The 25279-nt window shown below is 41.2% G+C and overlaps 1 protein-coding gene across 3 annotated transcripts in view; it reads left to right on the top strand.

The window, feature by feature from the left end:
* Positions 1-17933, top strand: part of RPRD1B (regulation of nuclear pre-mRNA domain containing 1B) — a 149841-nt gene extending 131908 nt beyond the window's left edge. Inside the window, exon 7 of one of the 3 annotated variants that reach the window (XM_029614811.1) lies at positions 17184-17933. In XM_029614811.1, the coding sequence (XP_029470671.1) occupies positions 17184-17219 (36 nt within the window). In that variant the 3' untranslated portion in view covers positions 17220-17933. Of the gene's footprint in view, positions 1-9624 lie in introns of all 3 variants that reach the window. The other 2 variants (XM_029614809.1, XM_029614812.1) reach the window with 2 other exon arrangements.
* Positions 17934-25279: the final 7346 nt, after the last annotated feature.

The raw sequence follows: 25279 nt of genomic DNA, 5'->3' as shown, positions 1-25279 counted from the left end.
AATAGATTATATAGTTAGTAATTTCCCAGATGTAAGCGGAGGGGAATGAGATTCTGAACTTCATGCCCCGCAGTCTTTAACTCATACAGTTTTGTTGATATGCAAAGAACAAAGTCTATGCTTGATTAGATGATTAATGACTAGATCTAAAAAAATAAACTCCAAGAGCTTTGACATCCAGAGGCAAAAGTGTAGTATGTTGCAACTTAAGTGCTAGCAGAGTTCCAGCAGAGGAAGTTTCACAGGACCTGCAGTCCTTCAGTATTTCTCTGTCTCAAGCGGATGGTAGAGGTGCAAAACCTGCAGTTCTGAACCTGTTTTTAAATAAATAATTAAATAGAAGAGGAACAGGTCCTGGTGGGGCCATTCTTCCTGGTTTTGAGGTGGAAGAGCAGGGGGTTGGGGACCCTTGGTTGCTTGGTCCTTCCATGCTGGAGGCAGAAAGCTAGTGGATCCAGTTCCCTCACCTCCAGGAGGAATAGCAGAGCCTGCTGTGACTCTTCATATCAGTGAAGTCAATTTTTGTCATTTTAGTAAAGTTTAAAAAAAAAAATAAAAATAAAGTTGAGGCAAGTTTTAAAAGAAAAAAGTGTTTCTTTTCTTCCCTGTCGGCGGTGTCAGAGCGGGGCTGTCGCCAGACAGGGGATCAGCTCTAGCGGCTCTCACGGGTTCATTTCCTCAGGTGTGTGCCACACGGTCTGAGTAGAGCTAAAACATGCTGCACGGCTGCAGGTACAGTGCCTCTCTGGGAGAGAGGACGCTTCGCGAGCGATCGCGGTGGCTTCAATGCAGCAGCACGAGTATGGGAGGTCTTTGGCTGCATCAGGGGAAGCAGCGGCTCTGTTCCCGATGAGCGTGGGATCGGTGGCCATTTTGGATTCTTTCGTGGTTGCTTCAGAGGCTGCGGGGAGGGAGGGGTATCTCCCTCCACTGCTGTCACCAGCTGATTTGAGCCCCGAGGAGGCCCGGGGGCAGTCAGGGGAGGACAAAAGACCTCCTGGGGGAGAGTTCTTGATGATTCTTCCACTTTCTCATCAGATTTCGTTCTCTTGCTGTACAAAGCTTATTTGACCCGAAAGGCCGCGGGGTGGCATGCTTCCAAAAAGGGGATGTTGGAAGGTCCGCAGCCAAGAAGTCCAGGTTTTCAGGGATTTCTGGGGCTACCAGGGTTCAGTGAGTCCTTGGGTTGCCCTCATAAGGGGGCCACTAAGGACGATTTTTCTGATGATTCCGAACATGGGATTAGTCTGGAGAAAGCCCTGTAGAAACGTATCCTTCCCTGGGGTACAGAATCTGGATGAGGGGCCAGAGAAGGTCCCGGCTATGAAGAGGGACGATCCGAAGGTGGTTCGTCTGTTCCATAGAAAAGGGTTAGGAACCCTTATCCCCTATGTCCTTGCGAGCTGGGCATAAAGGTTCCATAGGAAGAGTCTGATCAGGAGGACATGGATCCGGTCATGGATGAAGTAAGGGGTCCAGTGAAGGCAAGTACAATCTCTCATGGTGGTTTGATTGGGACCAGTTGTGTCGCAGGGTGGACTTGGAGGTTCCAGAGTGGATGGTCGTTAACACAGACACCAGTCTCTCCTTTTGGGGAGCTGTCTGCAAAGCTCAGTCGGTGCAAGGCCAGTAGTCGGCTGAGGAAGTGTCGTGGTCCATCAATCGCTTAGAGACGAGAGTGATGCGGTTGGCGCTGCAGGCGTTTCTACCTCTTGCATGGCTGTTCAGTCAGAATCTTGTCAGACAATGCGATGATGGTGGCTTACAACTGCCAAAGTGGTATCAAGAGTCGAGTGGTGACTCAGGAAGCTGGAGAGCTGATTCGTTGGGCAGAGCAGCATGTGGCATTGATAGCGGCTTCTCACATAGCTGGGACCGACAATGTGCAAATTTATTTTATTATTTATAAATTTTTATATACCGCCGCTCATCAAAGATATCACGTCGGTGTACAGTGAACAGGAACTTACGCCGGAGCGTTTTACATTTAACAGAGTTATATAAGCGTTATACAATTAAAAAAGACAAGTATATAAATATTTGAACATAAAACAAGTAGAATCTTTTACAAAAACAGAACTATCATTTAGTTGTCTCAGCCGGCAGCAACTAGATCCCGGAGAGTGGAAGTTTTCAGAGGAAGCAAACGCTTCATCAGTTGCAGATGGGGCAGACCCTGCATGGATTTAATGGCAACTTGGCGGAATACCAAGGCACTGTGCTTTTTCAGTCACAGAAGAGAGTGCGGAGCAGAGGGGGTCGATGCCTTGGTCCTTCCTTGGCCAAGGGACATTCTGCTCTGTGTGTTTCCGCCATGGCCACTGGTGGGCCAGATATTGTGGCAAGTGGAGATTCATCCGGGAGCCGTAATTCTGGTGACTCTGGAGTGGCCTCTGAGGCCTTGGTTTGCAGATCTGATCAACCTAGTCATGGATGGACTGTTGATGCTCACTCATCTGCCAAAGCTTCTGCATCAAGGCCCCATATTTTCAGATCAAGCTGTTCATTTCTCTCTCACGGCTTGGCTTTTGAGAGGAAGCGCTTAAGGGAAAAAGGATATTCTGAGGATGTAATTTCTACTCTGTTGCAGGCTAGAAAGACTTCCACCTCCTTGGTGTATGTGAGGGTATGGAGAGTTTTTGAAGCTTGGTGTGCGGAGCCAAGGGGTTAATCCTATACGAGCATCCGTGGCACATATTCTGACCTTTTTGCAAAGACGATTGGTGAAGGGTTTGTCCTTTAACTCCCTCAAAGTTCAGGTGGCAGCTTTGGGCTGTCTTCGAAGCAAGGTGCAGGGAGTGGCTCTAGTTGCGCATTCAGATGTGGTGCATTTCCTCCAGGGGGTGAAGCATTTGCACCCTCCAGTTCAGAAGCTGTGCTCCTCCTGGAGCCTTAACTTAGTCCTTAAGAGCATGTGTGCAGTGCCGTTCGAACCTCTTAAAAGGGTTACTAAGATCTCACTTTAAAGGTGGCTTTCTTGGTGGCAATTTGTTCTGCTAGGAGGATCTCGGAACTTCAAGCCTTGTCATGTAGAGATCCTTTTTTGAGGATTTTGGATTCGGGTGTCTCCTTAAAGGCTGTTCCTTTTCTTTCTGCCGAAGGTGGCATTCTCATTCCACGTAAGTCAGCCGGTGGAGCTCCCGGTTTTCCCAAATTTGGATTCTACGGCACCTCATGCGAAAGAGTTGCGACTCTTGGAAGTCGAGCGTGCATTGTTGCGGTATCTTAGTCACTAACAACTGGCTGTCGGATCACCTTTTTGTACTAAGGAATGGTGCAAAAAAGGGTTATAAGGCATCAAAAGCCACAATTGCGCAGTGGTTGAAGGAAGCCATTGTCTCTGCCTACATCTGTCAGGGTCATCTTGTCCCGGAGGGGTTAAGGGCTCATTCTACCCGTTCCCAGGCGGCCTCCTGGGCTGAGTAGCAGCAAGTTTCTCTGCAAGACATTTGCAGGGTGGCTACTTGGAAGTCATTGCACATTTTCACAAGGCATTGTCGTTTGGATGTCCAGGCCATGTGTTTTGGTGAGTGTGTACTTCGAGTGGGACTCTTGCAGTCCCATCCTGTTTAGGGAAGCTTTGGTATATCCCAGGAATCTGGACTGATCTGGGTATGTACAAGAAAGGAAAATGTTGTTCTTACCTGCTAATTTTCATTTCTGTGGTACCACAGATCAGTCCAGAGTCCTGCCCAGTTGAGGGAGGGAGATTTGAAGAGTCTGCTCGATCTATTATTGTAGTTAATCTGAATAATGGCACAGGTTTTGTTAGACCTACACGTTTTTTTAGTGTGGGCAAAGTTATCTGTTCCAGGTTCTCTTTCCCACTGCTCATTTAGGGGGATGTTATTTCGTTATTGATATTAGTATTGTTGCTATCTTGGCTTAGGTACTTATCAATACTGAAGGACTGCAGATGGCTCACCAGGTTATGTGACAGTGTCTGCAAAACTTTCTCTGTCTTCAGAGAAGGGAGGCAAAATCCAGGAGTCTGGACTGATCTGTAGTAATATAGGAACGAAAATTAGCAGGTAAGAACCAATTTTCCTATCCTTCTCTTATTAGGCTTCTTATACATGTTCTGTGTTTTTCATTAATTTATTTTTACTTTTATCAGGTGCCCTTCACCAAGGCAACTTATAAGCCAAGTAACATATCAATAGAAATTCTAACTACTGATTTTGGATTTTACCTGAATTTAAATGCAATTTGGGGTTATGATATCAGGAACAGAACAAGCTTGTTTCATACATGCATAGGGACAGAGAAGACCTGAAACTGAGAAGCCTGCATAAGCTGAGGCACACTCAGGAGGTTTCAGTGAGAGGCGTAATATGAACGGATGAGATCAGAGAAAGGAGCAAAACCATGGATAACTTCCCCAGCAGGGAAGTTGGTAAAGATGACAAACTGCAGAACTTTGAAGAGCCTGGAGCAGCTGGAGGGCAGAATCAGGAAGGTCAGGACTCACCAGGTGGCTCAGTGGCAGTGCCATGTGTAAGTTCCCCAGTTTGATCCCCAAATTGGGTGTTCTGTTCACAACCTCTGGGGATGGGGGGAGAAAGGAAGTTGGGGGGGGGTCATCGCTCAAGTGTGGCATGTATTGGCAGATTTAAGGTTCATGATTGCAGAGTTTGAAAAGGAGCCCTGATGCCTAGCCCAGGACATTTGCTACAGTGACCAGACTAGGTACATTGACCAGGTGGGAGGGAATTTTTGCGTAGTTGCAAATGAACCTTCATAGTGCCAGGATTCCAGCCCTGGTTCTGGTTGAGATGGAAGTACAAAAGAGCAGGAGGAAAATGCTGAGTCAAAAAAATATCAGGAAGGGGGAGCACTAGTTTTGGTGAGGAGGAAAGATGCTGTACCTGCGCCATCTTGCCCTGACATCAGATTAGGGCGCCCTGGACGATTTTAAAAGGCATGCTAGAGCTGTGTGCCAAAGGAGTGCACCTCTGCTCATTTTTCTCCAGTTGATCAGCCTTTATGGGGAAGAAGAGGAAAAGGGGTTGTACACTAGACTCCAGCTACTGCTGCTATCCTAATCCTTACTCTCCAGACCAGGTTAGGCTCTTTTTTTCTCCTCGGGTGTAATGTGTATGTCGGGGGGTTCCCTCTGAGGCTGACATTTCTCTCAGCTCTGACACTAGATCTCTGCCTCTCTCAGGTGGGGGCAGTTTCACAGTCCCAGATGAGACAAAGCCTTCCCCCCCAAACGTATAAGGTCTCTGTAGCTCTAGCTGAACATAGTGCTGTTTTTGAAGGTGGCTGTGTTCTTGAAAGTGCCCTTCTTGGCCAAACCCAAGACAATGATTAAGTCTTCTAATATACCTGCTGTGCCTCAAACTTTCCCTGTTACCTTAGAGACCCTGTGGACTGTAGTGATTGTGCTGGAGAAATTATTATCCATTAGCATTGATAAGGCTATGTCTTCCTTTGAACATTTAAATTCTCAAGTTGCTCCTGCTTTTTTGTCTCCTAGGGATATCCTTAATAGGTTTTTTCTGGAGAAGTTAACATTTTCTTCTGATGAAATTATAGAAATTAATGTGTATTATCTCCCACAAAGAAGGAATGAAACTATCGTTTCGTTTCCCTCAACTGTTTCTCCTTCTATAGCTGAGGGTGAGGATTTCTTAAATTCTTCCAGACATCATGAGGCTGACTGTTGGCCACTTTATCTTCTGAAAATAAGATTCATATCCTGAAGAATGTTTTTTTTCTTTAAACTTTGGGAGAAATTCTTTTTGGATAAAAGAGCGGTCTGAATACGGAATACGTTATGTCCCTCATTTTGTACATTATTGAAGCTATGTTTTTAGTTATTGTATATATGTTTTTTAGTTATTGTATATAATTTATATCTTTTAATCCCCTACCCTGACCCTTTTAATCCCCTACCCTGACCCTTCCTTGGTTTTGTTCTCCGCTTGATATATGTAAGGGCTCCTCCCTATAGTTATCTGTATATTTATTGTTTGATGTAAGGGCTCCGCCTAAAAGTTTTTGTTTATTGTGAACCAATGCGATGTGCGAACGGACATCGGTATAGAAGAGACTTTAAATAAATAAATAAATAAATAAATAAATTTTTCCTGATGTGACAAGAACAACCTAAGAGAGAAATTATTTCTTCAAAAACAGTATGTGTTAATACTGAGAGCTAATTTTCAATTTAGATTCCCATGTAAATGTCATGTTAAGTCAGCCAACAATAGGTTTATTTTTTGACCCAGAACATCTTGAGAGATTTCTCCAGGACAAGGGAAGCATGTTCATAGGTTGTGCATAGATATTTTTGATTGAAATTAGGGTTTTTCCCCTCTTTTCTTTAGTTCTAAATGTATTTAAGCTCCCCCTATTGTTGTCCTTATACAGACATAAAACATAAGAAATTGCCATACTGGGTCAGACCAAGCGTCCATCAAGCCCAGCATTCTGTTTCCAGCAGTGGCCAGTCTAGGCTACAAGTACCTGGCAAGTACCCAAACACTAAGTAGATCCCATGCTACTGATGCCAGTAATAGCAGTGGCTGTTCTCTAAGTCAGCTTGATTAATAACAGTTAATGGACTTTTCCAAGAACTTATCCAAACCTTTTTTAAACCCAGTTACACTAACTGCATTAACCACATCCTCTTGCAACAAATTCCAGAGCTTAATTGTGCGTTGAGTGAAAGAATTTTCTCCGATTAGTTTTAAATGTGCTACTTGCTAACTTCATAGCATACTTCCTAGTCCTTCTATTATCCGAAAGAGTAAATAAGCGATTCACATTTACCTGTTCTAGATCTCATGATTTTAAAGACCTCAGTCATATTCCCTATCAGCCATCTTCTCCAAGCTGAACTTCCATAAAGTCTTTAACCTTCCCTCATAGGGGAGCTGTTCCATCCCCTTTATCATTTTGGTCGCTCTTCTCTGTACCTTCTCCTTCGCAACTATATCTTTTCTTGAGATGGGTGACCAGAATTGTACACAGTACTCACCATGGAGCGATACAGAGGCATTATAACATTTTCCATTTTATTCACCATTCCCTTCCTAATAATTCCTAACATTCTGATTTGTGTTTTTTGACTGCCACAGGCACACTGAGCCGACTATTTCTATGTATTTTCCATTATGACGCCTAGATCTCTTTCCTGGGTGGTAGGTCCTAATATGGAACCTAACATTGTGTAAGTATAAAATGGGTTATTTTTCCCTATATACATCACCTTGCATTTGTCCACATGAAATTTTATCTGCCATTTCGATGCCCAATCTTCTAGTCTCGCAAGGTCCTCTTGCAGTTTATCACAATCCACTTGTGATTTAACTACTCTGAATAATTTTGTATCATCCACAAATTTGATAATCTCACTCGTCGTATTCCTTTCCAGATCATTTATATATATATTGAAAAGCACCGGTCCAAGTACAGATCCCTGAGGCACTCCACTGTTTACCCTTTTCCACTGAGAAAATTGACCTTTTAATCCTACTGTCTCCTGTCTTTTAACCAGTTTGTAATTCACAAAAGGACACTGCCACCTTTCCCATGACTTTTTACTTTTCTTAGAAGTCTCTCACGAGGGACTTTGTCAAATGCCTTCTGAAAATTCAAATACTCTGCATCTGTCGCTTCTCGTTTATCCACATGTTTATTAACCCCCCTTTTTTTCTTTTTTTTTTTCTTTTTTTTTTTTTCTTTTTCTTCTTGGAATGTTAGTGATGCAACTGTTCTCTTTAGGTCGAAAGGGTACCCTAACAAAATTTTGAAAACTGCTTTTAAACGAGCATGGTTTGTAAATCGTGATCTCCTTTTTCTAGCTACTAGAGACCAGACAGATACTTATGTTAACTGTATCCTCCCGTTTTCCCCATTAAGTAATTTGTTTTCTAAAACTTATCTGTAAACACTGGCAAGCGCTGTCCCTTCAAAACTCTTTTCAAAGTGGGCTGCGTTTTACTTTTCGAAGGGGGAGAAATCTACGGGACCTTTTGACACACTCAGATATCTGTAGAAATTTGAATTCTGAAAGACTCCCTGGTTTGCATAAACCCTGTGGACACTGTTCAGTTTGTCCACACACCGATGCTTTAACTAGTTTCACGCACCCTATAACTGGTAAACAGTACCAATTATATGGCAATTCTGATTGTGGCTCTCAAGGAGTTATTTATGTGATAAAATGTACGTAGGCAAAACCAACAGATGTTTTAAAATTAGAATCATTGAGCATCGGTCGAATCTTACACACCAGCGTGAGAATGCACCCCTCGTGGAACATTGGACCCAAGCCTCTCACATAATATCAGACCTTTACTTCTTTGTTTTAGAGGTTGCCTCATTTCCAAATCAAGGAGTTAATCATTCAGAATTTCTTATCCGTAAAGAACAGAAATGGATTTACATTTTGAACACGGTTGTTCCATTCGGTCTCAACAAAGAGATCGAATGGTTCTATTTTACCTGAATCTGATTGGTGTTTCCAGCCCCGATACCTGATTGAGTCATTTTCTGCTCTGCTGATTGGGCCGCTCTTTTGGCGCCTTTTTAGATACCTTTAAATTTGTTTCCATATAACTTGTATACGCGCTCCCTGTCACACAGTGTCAATCTATGAAAAGGTATTTTTATTTAATGTTTATTTGATCTGCGGATGATGTATTATTTCTCGGCTTTGGGATATTAACCTAATATAGTCCTTTTGATGTCTTTTGTAGAAATTGATCTTTAAACTACCTGTCCCTCCCGACGCAGCCTCGGCGAAACACGGGTCCGTGTCGGGGGACCCCAGAAATGTAGTTCTGATTACAATTACAGTGGAGTTTGCCATACAATAATAGTCATCTTTTTGAAATTAACAACGGACTATATAAATGTTTGCTGTGCTCTTCGGTGTTTGTATATGATATATGAGTGCAGACAGTGCGCTGGTGCTCTTTCGGATTTCTTTTGCAAAATTAACCATCTGTGCTATATGTATGCAGGTTTACCTGGACTGAGCAGAAGCATTCCTAAGGGCAGAGTTAGGGAAGAATTTGGACTTGCACATATAATGGCTTTTCAAAAAAGTATGATTGCAAATTTCCTGCACACAAATTAGCAGCTGTAATTTTTGTGCAGGTAGTGTTTGTGGGATAATTTTCAAAGTGATTATATGACCATTAGTTTGTTTTGAAAACTGGTGTAATTTATGCACGTTTGGCAAATTTTTGCGAGCTGTTACATATCACTTTTATACAATTTATAGAACACAATACAATAAAACCATATAAAACATCATTTAGACCACACCAACATAAAACTGCTTTTCACAAATAATTCACTTACTACATCCAATACATAAATTAAAAGCAAAGCGAGGGCTATAGTGGTGAACTCAGAACAGACTCCTAGTTGGTAAGAAACCTGATCAGTTTGAGCCTGGTTATTCAGTTTTCTCCCTTCATTGCTTTATTCCATTACATGAAAAATAGTCCCATTCTAAAATGGTGTTTTATTACTATGACTAAATTGCAGCTCTGAGAAGAGGTTTTCATTTACTACAAAATTTATTCTGATTATTTTAATATAGGCAAAAAACAATTGTATTGCGCTTTTAAATTCCCTTCTCTTTTCTTCTTGTCCTTTCAGGAATATAAACAGAAGCTTGCTAGGGTAACCCAGGTCCGTAAAGAGCTGAAGTCTCACATCCAGAGCCTACCAGATCTATCCCTGCTGCCCAATGTAACGGGAGGCCTGGCACCACTGCCATCTGCCGGTGATCTTTTTTCCACTGACTAGGACAGATGGGAGCTCATTTGCTCTTCGCAATTCAAACTCATACCAGCAAAAGCAAGAGAAACCTAGTGCTGCCTGACTAGGGATCCAAGTCTCCAGCATGGACACAGTGTAGGAATAAAACTAGATCTCTCACTCAACCTACCAACTCAGTACTCTCACAAGACCTCATACAAGAGAAGGGGAACATGTGTGCTCGTGTTGTATGCAGGAGGAGTGGGTATGGAGCCCTTATCTCTTTGAACTCAGAATTGGCATCAGCAGAATTCTTTCCTTGCTGTGCTAAAGTCTGTTGCCTTTTGTTTTCAGGTCTTGTCTTCTGCTCATGAAAGAAATCATGTTCCTTTAATTTTTTTAGTGTTTGGCCTCATCACAACATTTTTTCCTCTTTCGTTAAAAAAAAAAAAAAATTGGTTTCATAAAGCAGTTTTGTCCAATTTCATTGGAGGATTCTGAATCTTGCAAAGATGGTATACAATATGTGTGTGTATAATATAAATATATGTGTACGATTTCACATTTTTCTGCTGTTGCGGAATGTAGAATGTAATGTACCGTGTGTAATCACACTGTTAAGAAAATAACTTTATTTAGTAAGACTTCTGAAATCCCATACAAAATGGTGCCTTTAACCAGAAGTGTTAAAATTTAGAGGACAATTCTCAAATTACCTGGTTCAGATTTAAATATTTGACTTTAAAGTTGCTTAGAAAATTGGAGTTACTTTCAGCCTGGTTTCAGACTGACTGAGCTTTTATTTTAATTGCTTTTTCTCAAATAATCCAGATTTCCTTGGATTGGTTTTCATAGACATGTATGTTTGCAGATTCAAACTAGTTGAAGTACTTGAGGAGATTGTGAATCTTCAGATACTGTGGCTGGAATGTGACTTGTAAAACATCTAAACTGGGTCCAAACCATCTGAATATGGAGATTTGAGTTGAGCCATGAATGACTCAGATATGTCTGAGTTGAGATGTTGCCTGACAAGTTCAACACTCTATCCAAACTACCTTGATTAAACCAAATTAATCCACCTATTACTGCTTAGTAAGATTAAACAGATAGCTCAAGTGTATGCCTAAAGGGTAATACACAGAAAGTATGATTCAGTGTCTTCCGCTCTTTTATGCACCACTTTCACTGCTGCTTCAAAATGACAGATGGTCCCAATCTTCTGACACATCAGGGGCCTTTCCACTGGATGGATATGGCCCCTAACTTTTCTACCAAATTTCAGCCCAGTCCATCCACGAAGATGGCCCCTGATGGATGGACAGGCAGACAAATTGAGCGTCAACAATAGGTACCCTCATGTTCTAAGAAATGTGCCTAAAGGAAAGCACATACCACCGCACAGCTTCCATTTTGTATCTGTGTATCTGAGTGAAAATGTTGCATGTGCACACATCTCTGTTAAGCAGTATAGGATGGAAAGACTGAATAGTCCATGCCCTTCTCTGCATGTTGAAATGGCCTCTGCTTCTGGGGAGAGGATATAGGGCATGTGTCTTGTTTTCTCTTTTTCTTTTAGATTTTCAGAACATCCTAGAATTATTTTTTAAGTGACTTCTCGATTAGAAAAGTTTGCCTCTGTTTATCAACTAATTCAAAGTAAGATGAGGTAAACATAAACCATGTTAAGAAAGTTCACTATTAACCCATGTGAGTGTGGATATGTGAGTTTCATCATTTCATCCTAGAACTTTTACACTATATTAGGCTTGTGTAGAGAAATGTCTAGTCTTTTATGGATATTTGTACACCGCTCAGCATTTTAGAATCCAGATACATTATGGTTAATGAGAGAGATGAGTTTCTGTTCAAGGAGCTGTTCAACATAGTCAGCTTAACTAAAGAGGCTTTGTTGAAATTGTTCCTTGCAGAGATATAGTGCTATTTTACTGTGCTGTACCAGCTCTGGAGGAAAATACTCTTTAAAAGATACTATTACAACATATGTCAGTTTAGAAGCTTTTGCTTTGCCAACCTGTGCTCAGAAGCACCATGGAAAGTACATATAATGTATCCTATATGTTGATATGACTGTTATCAGAAGTCTTGAAAAAGGGGAAAAACTGTATCTCACAAACCATCATCCATACTTTTGGGGGGTGTTTATATTAATCCATTTGCTTCCATAGAAAGCAGTGGAGTTCTCTTTATGCTGCCAGTTTCTCCTCTGGCACTCATCGGTGATGAGGCACATTTCATCAGCATTTTTAACCAAGAAACTGGTAACATAATAGGAGCACAGTGCAAAATAAACTTAAACATGAACATAAACTCTATTACATAAACAAAACATGCAATGGCTGTTGATCCTTGCATATACTTTGGATTAGATATCCTGTGGACTAGAAATGAGCTGATACTTAGTTTGATTTTTTCATACATTAATGAGTGCAGTGTGCATTAGGATCACCATATATACAGTCAACATGCAGTTACCTTTTCCCTGAAGTTACAGAACACAGTATATAAAATCATTCAACACATTTGGAATTTTTTAATGTTAGGAATTGTTTTGCATTAGATAGCTCAGGTTTTCCATATTTTGCTGACATTTTTCAGTATCAAGGGGGTAGCAATTGAATGGTAGAGTTATTTTTTTCTGTTTGGCACTCTGATGCAATCGATAGTACAAACATTTGAATGAGTGGTGCATAAGTGTACGTCTGTATGTTGAAAATAGAGGATCTATGTAATACATAAATTGGATGGAAGTTGTCTCTAGCAAATACACATTTCTTGATTTTAAAATTGTCATTGCTTATTGTATACATGCCATATTCAAAATGTGTGCTGGCAGGTCCTTTTTTGGGGGATGGGGTGGGAAGGAAGGTTGGTAAATCCAGTGGGCAGTCTTCATAGCCAGATGGTTGTAAAAACAGTTCTGGGCTTTTTTTTTTTTTGTGTGTGTGTATATAGCAAACCTGTAAATAAGACTATTGACTGGATGTACCAAATGAATTTCCAGCACCCAGAACCTAGGTAATAATCCCTCCTGTCATATGGTAAGTAAATGTATGGCCTAGGGGTGATCTTTGTCTTGTTTCCCTGCTTTGTTGTTGTGTATTTGCAGTATTGACACACAAGCAAAAGCAGCTACCAGCTTTATGACAGAGGAAAACTGTGCTATTTAGCTATTCAGTGAGAAATGTAACACCTAGTGTGCTAGTGGCAAATTCTGTTTACAACATACAATGAAGAACTTTCCAATGATGCTTTGTATAAAGATGACACAGAGCATCTGTACATTTTGTCATATTTCCTAATATGCTTTTATGAGAGGTTTATTATCATTACAATAATGTGATAATTGAGATAGGAGGTAACCTAAAATACAATACTTTAGCAGAGAATTGAGCACATCCTATTTACTTTAGAGTGGTGGTTCACAAATCCAGGTCTCAAGAACTCCAAAGGGGCTGTATTCTACTTTATTGGAATTAATATATTTTTTGTATATATTGTATTAAACAGGTTCATTTGCATATTTTACAGACCTTGAAAACTAGACCTAATGGGGCTTCTCTAGATTTGGGAAATGCTGCTCTAAGTAAAGAGAGAAACACTATGACTGGGTATAATGAGTAAAAATGTCATTTAACACCTGTTCATTTTTGTACAGTAAATTATATGATAGTTTTGATCTAGAAAAGTGAGAAACATGCTTACAAAGTTTTATTTTTATTTAAACAATGTCTCCTTTATCAAAACATTTTGAAAAGTAATAGTGTCATTTTTAGGTAGTACTTCCCATTGATCAGTCCCAATCTTCCCAATTTGCAAATACTAACATATATGGAGTTCTGAGCCATGTAAAAAGTATTAGAAGGCACTGGAAGGAACATTGTAGGATCTGTGCTTGAGCTAGTGGGTCACTTTGGTATTTAGAGATTCATGCTGTGTTCTTCCACTTAACACTGCAAATATTTGTCCACAAAGATTTGTATTTTCAGCAGTAGAAACATGTTGACCTGTTGCAGTGGGAGATTTTAAACTAGTAAGCATGCCCATGAAGTAATACTTATAGATTACCTCTCTGTAATTTTGGAATTATAAAAAGCTGCTGTTGCATATATACAAAATCTGTATATAGTATGTAACATATCTAGATAATATGAAATTGAGTGGAGTTCCTGACAGGTTTGTTTCTCATGAATTGGTTACCTGTCATGAATGAAAATAGTTGACTTTCATGGCATCTTAAACTCATTACATTCCACACTTTTTATATTTATAATACTTTTTGCATCTATTTTAACTTTGATCTGCTAAATCAGTGGAACATATTTAGGGGGCAATTTTCAATATTGTTGCAAAGTCCACAGGCACTTTCATCTATGGACTTTGCACCAATTCTCAAAGGGAAGATACAAGCTTACGTGCCCTTTTGAAAATTACTCCAGGAAAAAGAACCTACAGAGATTTTCAGCTGCTTTTTCTATGTGTATTTTTTTCCTTAGAAATAATACACATAGATTTGAAAATATAATCTAAAATGCTGAGCAAGTTTGTGAATCCTCCTAGGATGGTCTGTATTTTTGCACAATTTATATTCAAAACATGCTTAGATCCTAATCAAAATCCTCATAGATAACTTAGTTGCATAAATTATTCAGACAAAAAAAAGATATATTTTGATTATTAAATCCTTGTGTGAAAAAGTAAGTGAACCCTTCATCCAGTAACTGATGGCATCTCCTTGGACAGCAATAACTTCAACTAAACATTTTCTGTAACTGTTAATCAGTCTCTGACATCTCATCTCTCTTAGGAATTTTGGCCCATTCTTCCATTATAGAACTATTTCAACTCTTTGATATTTGAGGGCTTCCTTGCATGAACAGCTTGCTTCAAGTCTTGCCACAGTATTTCAATAGGGTTTATGTTGGGACTTTAACTTGGCCATTCCAAATCAGAAAATCTCTTCTTTAGCCATTCTTTAGTAGATTTACTTAGGTTTGTTGTTTTGCTACATGACCCACTTTAGGCTCAGCTTCAGTTCATGGACAGATGGCTCGATATTTGTGTCTCAAATTTTCTGATTATAAAGCAGAATTCATGGTTGCATAAATAATGGCAAACCAACTAGATTCAAATCAACAAAGCAGCCCCATATCACAATACTTCTACCATGCTTGACAGTCAAGATGATGTTCTTTGGAAGGCAAGGTTTGGTTTTTGCCAAAGTGTTTATTGTGACCGAAAAGTTCAATTTTTGACTCGTGCAAAGAACATTATTCCAGAAATCTTATGAGTCATCCAGATGCTCTTGGTGAACTGGAGGTGGGTAATATTCTTTTTAGAGAGCAGTAATTTATTCTCTCTATTCTCCCATGAACACCCTTTCCATTCATTTTTTTCCTGATAGTTAATGCATGAACCCCCTTACATCAGTCAAAATGAGAGAGGCCTACAATCTTTAAATGTTAGTTGGGGATATGTTCTGATTTTATGGATGATTTTCCAGTTTGCTTATGGGATGATCTTGACAGGACAACTGCTCCTGGGTAGAGTCACTATAGTTTTCACCTTTTTCTGTTTTAAGGCTATCTGTCTATAAGTGGATGAATAGGGCCCCAAATATTTAGAAATAGCATTGTAATCTTATCCAGACAGATGAGCATCAATTACTCTTCTTTTTTTTTTTTTTCCCTATGTCTTCTGAAATTTCTTTTGATCGTGGCAAAATTAGCGCTCACTAACTGTTATGGCAAAGACTAAACAGTCAGTTGAACATTTATGTAGGACTTAACTCAGTCATGCAGATTTATACTGGAGAGCAGTTTAGTTGTTACCCAATTATTTAATCATCTGGTACTAATTGGCCAATTAACCTTGCAAAGGAAACTAGGGGTTTATTTGCTATTTCACACAAACTAATTCTGAATCAATCTTGTTTCTAGTTTATAATTGTCTCTCAGGAAACATGGAATTGTTTTTTCCCTTTTTATTGCATACCTTGTTTAATTTAAACCAGTTTATTATGGTGGTAACTTGTAATCCTCATTTACGCTTGGAGTTCACAAACTTTCTCAGCATTGTTCTTGCTTTGTTTCCCCCCCCCCCCCCCCCCCAAAACTTAAACACTACCCCCAAGCCTGCTTACTTTTTACCTGCCTAAAAGTTTGCATATTGTTGGTCCTCTTCCATGCTTTTAGTCTGCTAAAGCTGGGCAATTTTCACACGGCCCTTTTATTTGTGTATATCTGTATTTACCCAGGTAAATGTCTTCTGAAAATTGCCTCGTCGTTTCAGGCTGAGAGTTGGTGTGACTGAGTGACAAATAGGATGGGAATCGCAAAAAAACATTGCCCTTTACTGGGAAAAATGGGCTTGGATGAATTGAATTTGAAAGAATATGATCTAGATGTATGCAAACACATGCAAGAATGAGTAATTAAGGATGGTTAATGTATATGTCATTCAATATCTTTGAATAGAGGATTGTTGGGGAGGGGGGGAGGGGATGTTTTTGGGAGTAGCACAACAAAGATCTAATGCCTGTTCCAGAACTATCCAAAGTTTTGTATTTGGCCATGGTTTTGGTGCATATTTTATATTGAAGTTTTCAACAAATATATTGTCTTTTTTTTTTTGACAATACCTGCAAAGCTGGTGCCAGTTAGAAGGCCTGATGGAAGCAATCTCATATTTAATACGTTTGTGTTAACACATACTTTATATTGCGCGCACACACGCACATATTTGGCAAACAAAATATATTTGTTTTAAAATTGCTGTCTGGAAGATTCTTTAAGACTCTTATGCCATCTTATGTTGAAATCCTACTTCATTTTAAATTGTTTTACGGTTCCGGTTTTTTTTTTTATTAAGTAAACTGACTGGCTAACTCAAATTTGTTCTAATTTCAATTACTTATATTTATTTTTTTGAAGTGAAAATGCAAAAGATCTCCAAAGGTAACCAGTGTTTTTGGTCTATTGTAATAGTTATTAATTTGAGGCTTGTTGAGATGGACTTTGCTTGCAGTGCATTGGCGCTACTGTTGTCTTGAACTGCTTTTACCATGCTGTTGGAACTGCAGAATTTATGTTTAGGAAAATCCTAAAATGATTCTCCTCTGTTCTATAGAAGAAACATATTTCCTATCTGACTTCATGACAGCTGTGTTCTTTGGTTTCAAATTTGCCAGCTTTTATAAGTTCTTTCTTCTGCTTTCGAAAGGAGCTGTACTATGACTTGTTTGGTCCATTGCAATTTTGTTGCTCCAGCTTCTGCCAAACCAAATGAACCAGCATCTTTACTGATTTGTGTATAATGCCTGTGCAGCTGGCTTGCTGACATTTTGGTTTTCCTTATTCTTTGGTTTTGCATTTGTGTGTTGTACTGTTAGAATTTCACATTGTGGCTGAAACTGCTCTTTGAATTTGTTGCAACAGAAAACTTCAGTGGCTGCTGGATCCCTTAAAGACTAAGTGGACCACCAATTTTCTTCAATTGTCATTGAAAACCACCATCCTTGAGAAGCTTTTATGATGATGTCCTGTTTGGAACATAGATGCTCTGTGTTCAGTTTTTTGCCAAAAAGATAATTTTGCCGCCACGTTTTTGTTTTTTTTGTAATCTCTAAATTGTTTGCTTTTGCTCTTGATTTTATATCATTAATTTCTTCATTCTATTAATTCTGCTTTATTCCCACATATTCCTTGGTGTTTTGGTTATTTTGTATGTATTTTTAAGTGTTCTTTCTATGACACCTGACTGAATGTGAAACCATTACAGAAACTAGCGAATGATTTATGTAACGACAGTATCTACATCTTAAGACTGTTAATTGAGGCACGTTTCTTTGAGAGTTGCCTGGTTATGTTTTTTTGGAATTGAAATTCTTTGATTTTCCAAATTTATGTGCGTGCTTATTTTACTTTATAAGTTTAAAAAAACAAACCAAAAAAAGAAAGAGGTCTTGTTCCTTTTTAAAGGCTGCTGGAAATCTTGGTGGAATTTCCTGCAGACTGCACCGTTCCCCAGAGTTCTTTTGATACTTTTAAACTTACTTATATAACTTAGGAATTTTTCTGGAAGTACAGACTGTCTTTTTTTTTTATGACAGCAGTATGTTCTGAGATGTATCTGATGGATATATATATTATATAATATATATTTTTGAATAAAGAGGGTGTAATGAACTGATCAGTTTTTCTCAACTTCACACTTGTATCAGAATCTTCTGGCTTTTCAAATAACTAGATTACATGTTCAGTAAACTTAAGTTCTCGTGTAAAATTGCACAGCAAATAATGTTATAAACTAATGTGAACTTTGAGATATGATAAAAGAAATGTCATCTTGTTTAGATGAGAGAGACTGAGTGGTGTTTTATATTCCAAGTAGTATGAGTCTCCCATCGGAGACATTACATGTTGTAAAGCCTTGGTTAACATAAAGTACAGTCAGCAGTTAAACAAAGTTTTTCTTTGTCTATTTACCAAAGGCATATTTCTTTACACTGATAAGCACTTTTTAACATTTGAGAGCAGGCAGCAGCAGCAAGATCCCACACTCTGCGGGGGGGGGGGGCATTGTTGAGCAATGGATAGAACAAAAGGTGTTCCACTTGCAGATCTTGTCTGGTAAAGTACATTTTGCTATGTTGGCCTGACCTGCCAACTTGAATATGAAGGTGATTTAGTGTCTTCCAGGTGGCCTATTCAGTTTCCTGCAGGGGCAGTAGAAGGTCAGTCACTTTTGATATCCAGCAGCAAGATCTCTGCATTGATCCTGCTATGTTTCCTTGTGGGCAATCACAGCTGCTGATAACTACCTCTGTTATGAGAAAGTTCCTGTGCATCTTCAAGTGTTTTTCTTTTTTACTTATTTTTGCAATGATCTGACTGCAGAACGTGTTGAGTGACCTCACTTCTCTGCTTATTATTTGGCTAACCACAATGTTGCTTATGTGTGATAGTGTTGTTCCAGCAACGATATACAAACTTGATTAGTCAGTCTGCAATTTAATTTGACAGCTGCCATTCATTATTGTGTTGAACTTTGTGCATGGGAAGAGTATTCCTATACTAGGCAAGCTTAATTGGCACAGCAGTAATAGAGAGCAAGCTCAGATGCTCTGATCATAGCTGAGTGCATTCCCCATTTTAAGTTTTGATTTACAGATGACTGGAGCTAGACATCATTAGTTTCTGTGTGTATCTCCTAGGAAAGTGTGCACTCCAAGATCACTCCACGATACAGTGCATTCAGAAAGTATTCGGACACCTTCACTTTTTCCACATTGTTACGTTATCTAAAATGGATAATGTGCACATTTTTCTCTCCTCAGTCTATACGTGGTATTTCATAATGGCAAAGCAAAGTTAGGTTTGTAGACATTTTTGTAAACTAATTAAAAAAAAACAACCCTGAAATATCACATTTACCATAAGACGCACCTGACCATAAGATGCACCTAGGATTCAAAGGGGGGAAATTTAAAAAAATAATTTTTGTGCTAAACCGGCTCTGTCCCTAGGCGTCTGCATCTTATGGAGCAAATTAGGGGAGTGCACAACATTTTTTTTCTCCCCATTTTGTTTTCGGGTCTGGGGAGGGCCATTTCAGTCCACTCCCCAGATCAGAAAACTTTTATCTTTCTCTTTCTGTGGGAACACCCCCCCCCCCCCCAAACAACCCCCATCCCAACCCTTTAATTTGGCAGGTCTTGGGGGGGTCAGGAGGGTGGGAGTTAGTTAATTTAATTTACAACACCCACCCTCCTGACCCCCCCCCCAAGACCTTCCAAATTAATTAACTACAACCCCACACCCTCCTGACACCCCCCCCCCCCCCCCAAGACCTGCCAAAAGTCCCTGGTAGTCCAATGGTGGGGGTCCAGGAGCAGTCCAGGAGCGATCTCCTGGACTTGGGCCGTAGGCTGCCAGTAATCAAAATGGCGCCGACGGCCTTTTGCCCTTACTTTGTCACATAGAAATGACAGCAGAAGAAGACCAAACGGCCCATCCAGTCTGCCCAGCAAGTTTTGCACTTTTTTTATTTTTCCTCATACTTATCTGTTACTCTTGGCTCTTAGTAACCTTTCGGTTCTATTTCCCTTCCACCCCCACCATTAATGTAGAGAGCAGTGTTGGAACTGCCTCTAAGTGAAATATCTAGCTTAATTAGTTAGGGGCTACCGCTGCCATTGGTCGACCCCAGTGACATAGTAAGGGCAAAGGGCCGTCGGCCCAAGTCCAGGAGATCGCTCCCGGACCCCTGCTGGAGCACCAGGGACTTTTGGCAGGTCTTGGGAGAGGAGTCAGGAGGGTGGGGGGTTGTAGTAAATTAATTTGGCAGGTCTTGGGAGGGGGGGTTATATTTGCTTCATAAGACGCACAGACATTTCCCCCCCCCCACACACACACACACTTTTGGGGGGGAAAAGTTCGTCTTATGGAGCGAAAAATATGGTACATAAGTATTCAGACCTTTGCTATGGCACTCAAAGTTTAGCTCAGGTGCATTCTGTTTCCATTGATCATCCTTGAGATGTTTCTCCAATTGATTGGCATCAACCTGTGGTAAATTCAGTTGATTGGACATGATTTAGAAAGACACACACCTGTCTATCAGGCCGATACAGTAAGGACGCGGTAGAAAGAGTGCGTTAGTGCCGGGTGCACCCTCGTTTACCGCGCGCACAGTCCGGATCACATACCGCTCGATACAGTATTTAAATGGCATGCAAATGCAAGCCGCGTCCATGAAGCGCAATCCATTTTACTGTTATAGAGCGCTATACAGTGCCTATACAGTATCCTGGGTGTGCTTGTACCTGTCACTTCAAATGACAGGTACCAGGAAGTGGATGGTTCTCCTACGCTCGGGCATCGGGGATTGCCAGTCCTCTCTCCCCCCTCCCAAAGCAAGGCACAGGGCGAAAATAGACTCGACATGTTATTAAGAAAATAGAAATTGTAACTAAAGTAAACTTACTGCATGCTTCCAGCAGCCCCAGTCCTCTCTCCCCTCCTGAGGCGCCCACCGTGGCTCCCCTGCCTCCTGGGGGCAGCCAGCAGCGAAAGCGGCTTCCAGCAGCCCCCGCCGGCGAAGATGCATGAACGCATGTCCAATTTGGGCGCTCAAGGCACTTTCGCTGGCTTGAGCGCCCAAATGGGACGTACAGGCGGTGCGAGCTCATCATGCCAAAAAAATTGCACCGGCAGGCAACTGGAAGATTGCCAGAACGGCGGAGCCGGGGGGTGTGCGCGGGAGGGGGGCGGGGCAGCGGCTCCCCTACCTTTCCTGCATGCAGGGCAGCTCCGGCTCGCGTGCCTGCCTCCCTCCGTTACGCCGCTCACTGCCTCCCCAGGGCCATCTTGCAGCTTGTGACATGACCCTTGAGCGCCCAAACGCCGGCGAAGGTGCATGAACGCACGTCCAATTTGGGCACTCAAGCAGCGAAGGCGCATGAGCGCACACCGTGACCTGAGCACTCCGAGACCTCCGAGCCAAAGCGGAAGAAGGAATGCTGAAAGAGAAAATGAAGGGACAACATGAACCAAAGCGGAAGAAGGAATGCTGGAGGAGAGAGTGAAGGGTTGTGAGCCAAAGCGGGAGAAGGCATGCTGAAAGAGAAAGTGAAGGGACATTTGTGAGTCAATGTCCCTGTCCTTGTCAGCGCGGGCCCGTACGGGAGACCGGCACCCATGGACGCGGCCAGGGCAGGTGAGCGGGAGCTGGTACCCCTTACTCAGGGGTAAGGGTAGGCAGTAATTTAGCAGGTTAAAGATGCGGCTAAACTGCAGGTTAAAAAGGTGATAGTCGGGGCGCACGTTACTGTATGGGAGGGAATAGCTAATCGGAGCGTTTACATATATACATGCCGCGGGCGGAAAGGGTTACCCGTTGATTTAAAGAAGCGGTAAGGATGGGTTAAAAGGGATAATGAATCGCGGGTTGGACTTGCACGGCCAAATTGCGGGTACAAAGCGGGTTAGAAACGGGGTAATCGCGGCCGCGCTTTACTGTATCGGCCTGTTTATAAGGTCCCACAGTTGACAGTGCATGTCAGAGCAAAATTAAAGCCATGAAGTTGAAGGAATTGTCTGTAGACCTCTGAGGCAGGATTATGTTGAGGCACCGATCTGGGGAAGGGTACAAAAAAAATTGCTGCAGCATTGAAGGGCACAAAGAATACAATGGTCTCCATCATTCTGGAACAAGTCTGGAACCACCAGGACTCTTCCAAAAGCTGGCCAACCGCCCAAACTGAGCAATCAGGAGAGAAAGGCCTTGCTCAAGGAGATGTCCAAGAAACCTGATGGTCACTCTAACAGAGCTCCAGAGTTCCCTTGTGGAGATGGGAGAAATTTCCAGAAGGTCAACTATCTCTGCAGCACGCCACCAATTGGTCCTTTATCACAGAATGGCGAGACAGAAGCAACTCCTCAGTAAAAGGCACATGACAGCCCGCTTGGAGTTTGTCAAAAGGCACTTAAAGGATGGTCAGAAAATGAGAATCAAGATTTTCTGGCCTGCATGCCAAGCGTCATACCTGGAAGAAGCCAGGCACCGCTCATCACCTAGCAAATATCCCTACAGTGAAACGTGGTGGCAGAATCATGCTGTGGGGTTTTTCAGCTGCAGGAACTGAGAGACTAGTCAGGATTGAGATAAAGATGAACAAAGCAAAGTATGTATGATTTTTTACCCGCCAGTGAGAAATCATACATGTGCATGCGATGCAAAGAGCTCCTGTCTCAGAAAACGAGTCTAATTGGAGTGGCAGACCTGGAGGAGCTGAAGCAGACAGAGGTATATAGAGGAGACCTTCAGGGACATAGTAGCCAAGTCCCAACTTCAGACTGGCAGCCCTGGTGCTGCCTTGGAGGAAGGAGGTCTCATGATTGAAGCATCAACCTGATGCACCAGGAAAGGATCCTGTAGTAGGGAAGGACCTGCTCTCCAGGTGGTGCATTGTTGGCCGTCATAGTTGTTGATTCAATTATTAGGAATGTAGACAGCCAGATGGCTGGTGGGCGTGAGGATTGCCTGGTAACATGCCTACCTGGTTCGAAGGTGGCGGACCTCATGCGTCACCTAGATAGGATTTTAGACAGTGCTGGGATGGAGCCGGCTGTCTAGGTAGATGTGGGCATCAACAACATAGGAAAATATGGGAAGGAGGCTCTGGAAGCCAAATTTAGGCTCTTAAGTAGAAAGCTTAAATCCAGAACCTCCAGGGTAGCATTCTCTGAAATGCTTCCTATTCCATGCGCAGGTCCCCAGAGGCAGGCAGAGCTCCGGAGTCTCAATGCGTGGATGAGACGATGGTGCAAGGAAGAGGGATTCAGTTTTGTAAGGAACTGGGAAACCTTTTGGGGAAGGGGGAGTCTCTTCCGAAGGGATGGGCTCCACCTTAACCAGGGTGGAACCAGACTGCTGGCGCTAACCTTTAAAAAGGAGATAGAGCAGCTTTTAAACTAGATCAAAGGGGAAAGCCGACAGTCGCTCAGCAGCGCATGGTTCGGGGAGAGGTATCTTCAAAGGATACTAATGATGCATTAGAATTAGGGCATCCGACAGTGAGGTTCCAAAAATAAGAAAAGTAGTCCAAGTGCCTGTAACTAAAAACTCACCTGAGCTAAAAAAAAAAAAATTCTAACTTATCCCTATCAATTAAAAAGCAGAATGAAAATACAAACAAAAAAACAAACTTTGAAATATTTGTATGCTAATAACAGAAGTCTAAGAAGTAAGATGGGAGAATTAGAATGTATAGCAGTGAATGATGACAGACTTAATTGGCATCTCAGAAACATGGTGGAAGGAGGATAACCAATGGGACAGTGCTATACTGGGGTACAAATGATATCGCAATGACAGAGAGGAGCACCCAGGAGGCGGTGTAGCTCTTTATGTCCAGGATGACATAGAATCCAACAGGATAAACATCCTGCATGAGACTAAATGCACAATTGAATCTTTATGGGTAGAAATCCCTTGTGTGTTGGGGAAGACTATAGTGATAGGAGTATACTACCATCCACCTGGTCAAGATGATGAGACGGACAGTGAAATGCTAAAAGAAATTAGGGAAGCTAACGAAATTGGTAGCGTGGTAATGGGAGATTTCAATTACCCGAATATTGATTGGGTAAATTATCATCGGGACATGCTAGAGATAAAGTTCCTGGATGGAATAAATGACAGTTTTATGGAGCAGTTGATTCAGGAACCGACAAGAGAGGGAGCAATTTTAGATCTAATTCTCAGTGGAGCACAGGATTTGGTGAGAGGTAACTATGGTGGTGCCACTTGGAAATAGTGATCATAATATAATCAAATTTGAATTAATGACTGGAAAGGGGACAGTAAGCAATTCCATGGCTCTCGTGCTAAACTTTCAAAAGAGAAACTTTGATAAAATGAGAAAAATAGAAAAAAACTGAAAGGAGCAGCTACAAAGGTAAAAATTGTGCAAGAGGCATGGTCATTGTTTAAAAATATATATCATCCTAGAAGCACAGTCCAGATGTATTCCACACATTAAGAAAGGTGAAAGGAAGGCAAAATGATTACTGGCATGGTTAAAAGGGGAGGTGAAAGAAGCTATTTTAGCCAAAAGATCTTCATTCAAAAATTGGAAGAAGGATCCAACAGCAGAAAATAGGATAATGCATAAGCGTTAACAAGTTAAATGTAAGACATTGATAAGACAGGCTAAGAGAGAATTTGAAAAGAAGTTGGCCGTAGAGACAAAAACTCACAGTAAAAATGTTTAAAAATATATCTGAAGCAGAAAGCCTGTGAGGGAGTCAGTTGGACCGTTAGATAATTAAGGGGTTAAAAGGGCACTTAGAGAAGATAAGGCCATTGTGGAAAGATTAAATGATTTCTTTACTTCAGTGTTTACTGAAGAGGATGTTGGGGAAATACCCATACCAGAGAAGGTTTTCATGGGTAATGATTCAGATGAACTGAACCAATCACAGTGAACCTGGAAGATGTGACAAACTGAACAGTAGTAAATCACCTGGACCGGATGGTATACATCCCAGGGTTCTGAAGGAACTAAAAAATGAAATTTCAAACCTATTAGTAAAAATTTGTAACCTATCATTAAAATCATCCATTCTACCTGAAGACTGGAGGGTGGCTAATATAACCCCAATATTTAAAAAGGGCTCCAGGGGGCAATCCGGAAAACTACAGACCAGGTAGCCTGACTTCAGTGCCAGGAAAAATAGTAGAATGTGTTCTAAATATCAAAATCACAGAACATATAGAAAGACATAGTTTAATGGAACAGAGTCAGATGGCTTTACCCAAGGCAAGTCTTGCCTCACAAATCTGCTTCACTTTTTGGAATGAGTTGTTAAACATATAGATAAAGGTGAACTGGTAGATGTAGTGTATTTGGATTTTCAGAAGGTGCTTGACAAAGTTCCTCATGAGAGGCTTCTAAGAAAAGTAAAAAGTCATGGGATAGCTGGCAATGTCCTTTCGTGGATTACAAACTGGCTAAAAGACAGGAAAT

The sequence above is a fragment of the Rhinatrema bivittatum genome, chromosome 8 (genome assembly GCF_901001135.1).
Source record: "Rhinatrema bivittatum chromosome 8, aRhiBiv1.1, whole genome shotgun sequence".
Taxonomy (NCBI): domain Eukaryota; kingdom Metazoa; phylum Chordata; class Amphibia; order Gymnophiona; family Rhinatrematidae; genus Rhinatrema; species Rhinatrema bivittatum.
Note: the sequence above shows the minus strand (reverse complement) of the source record. Positions and strands in the feature narration are given on the sequence as shown.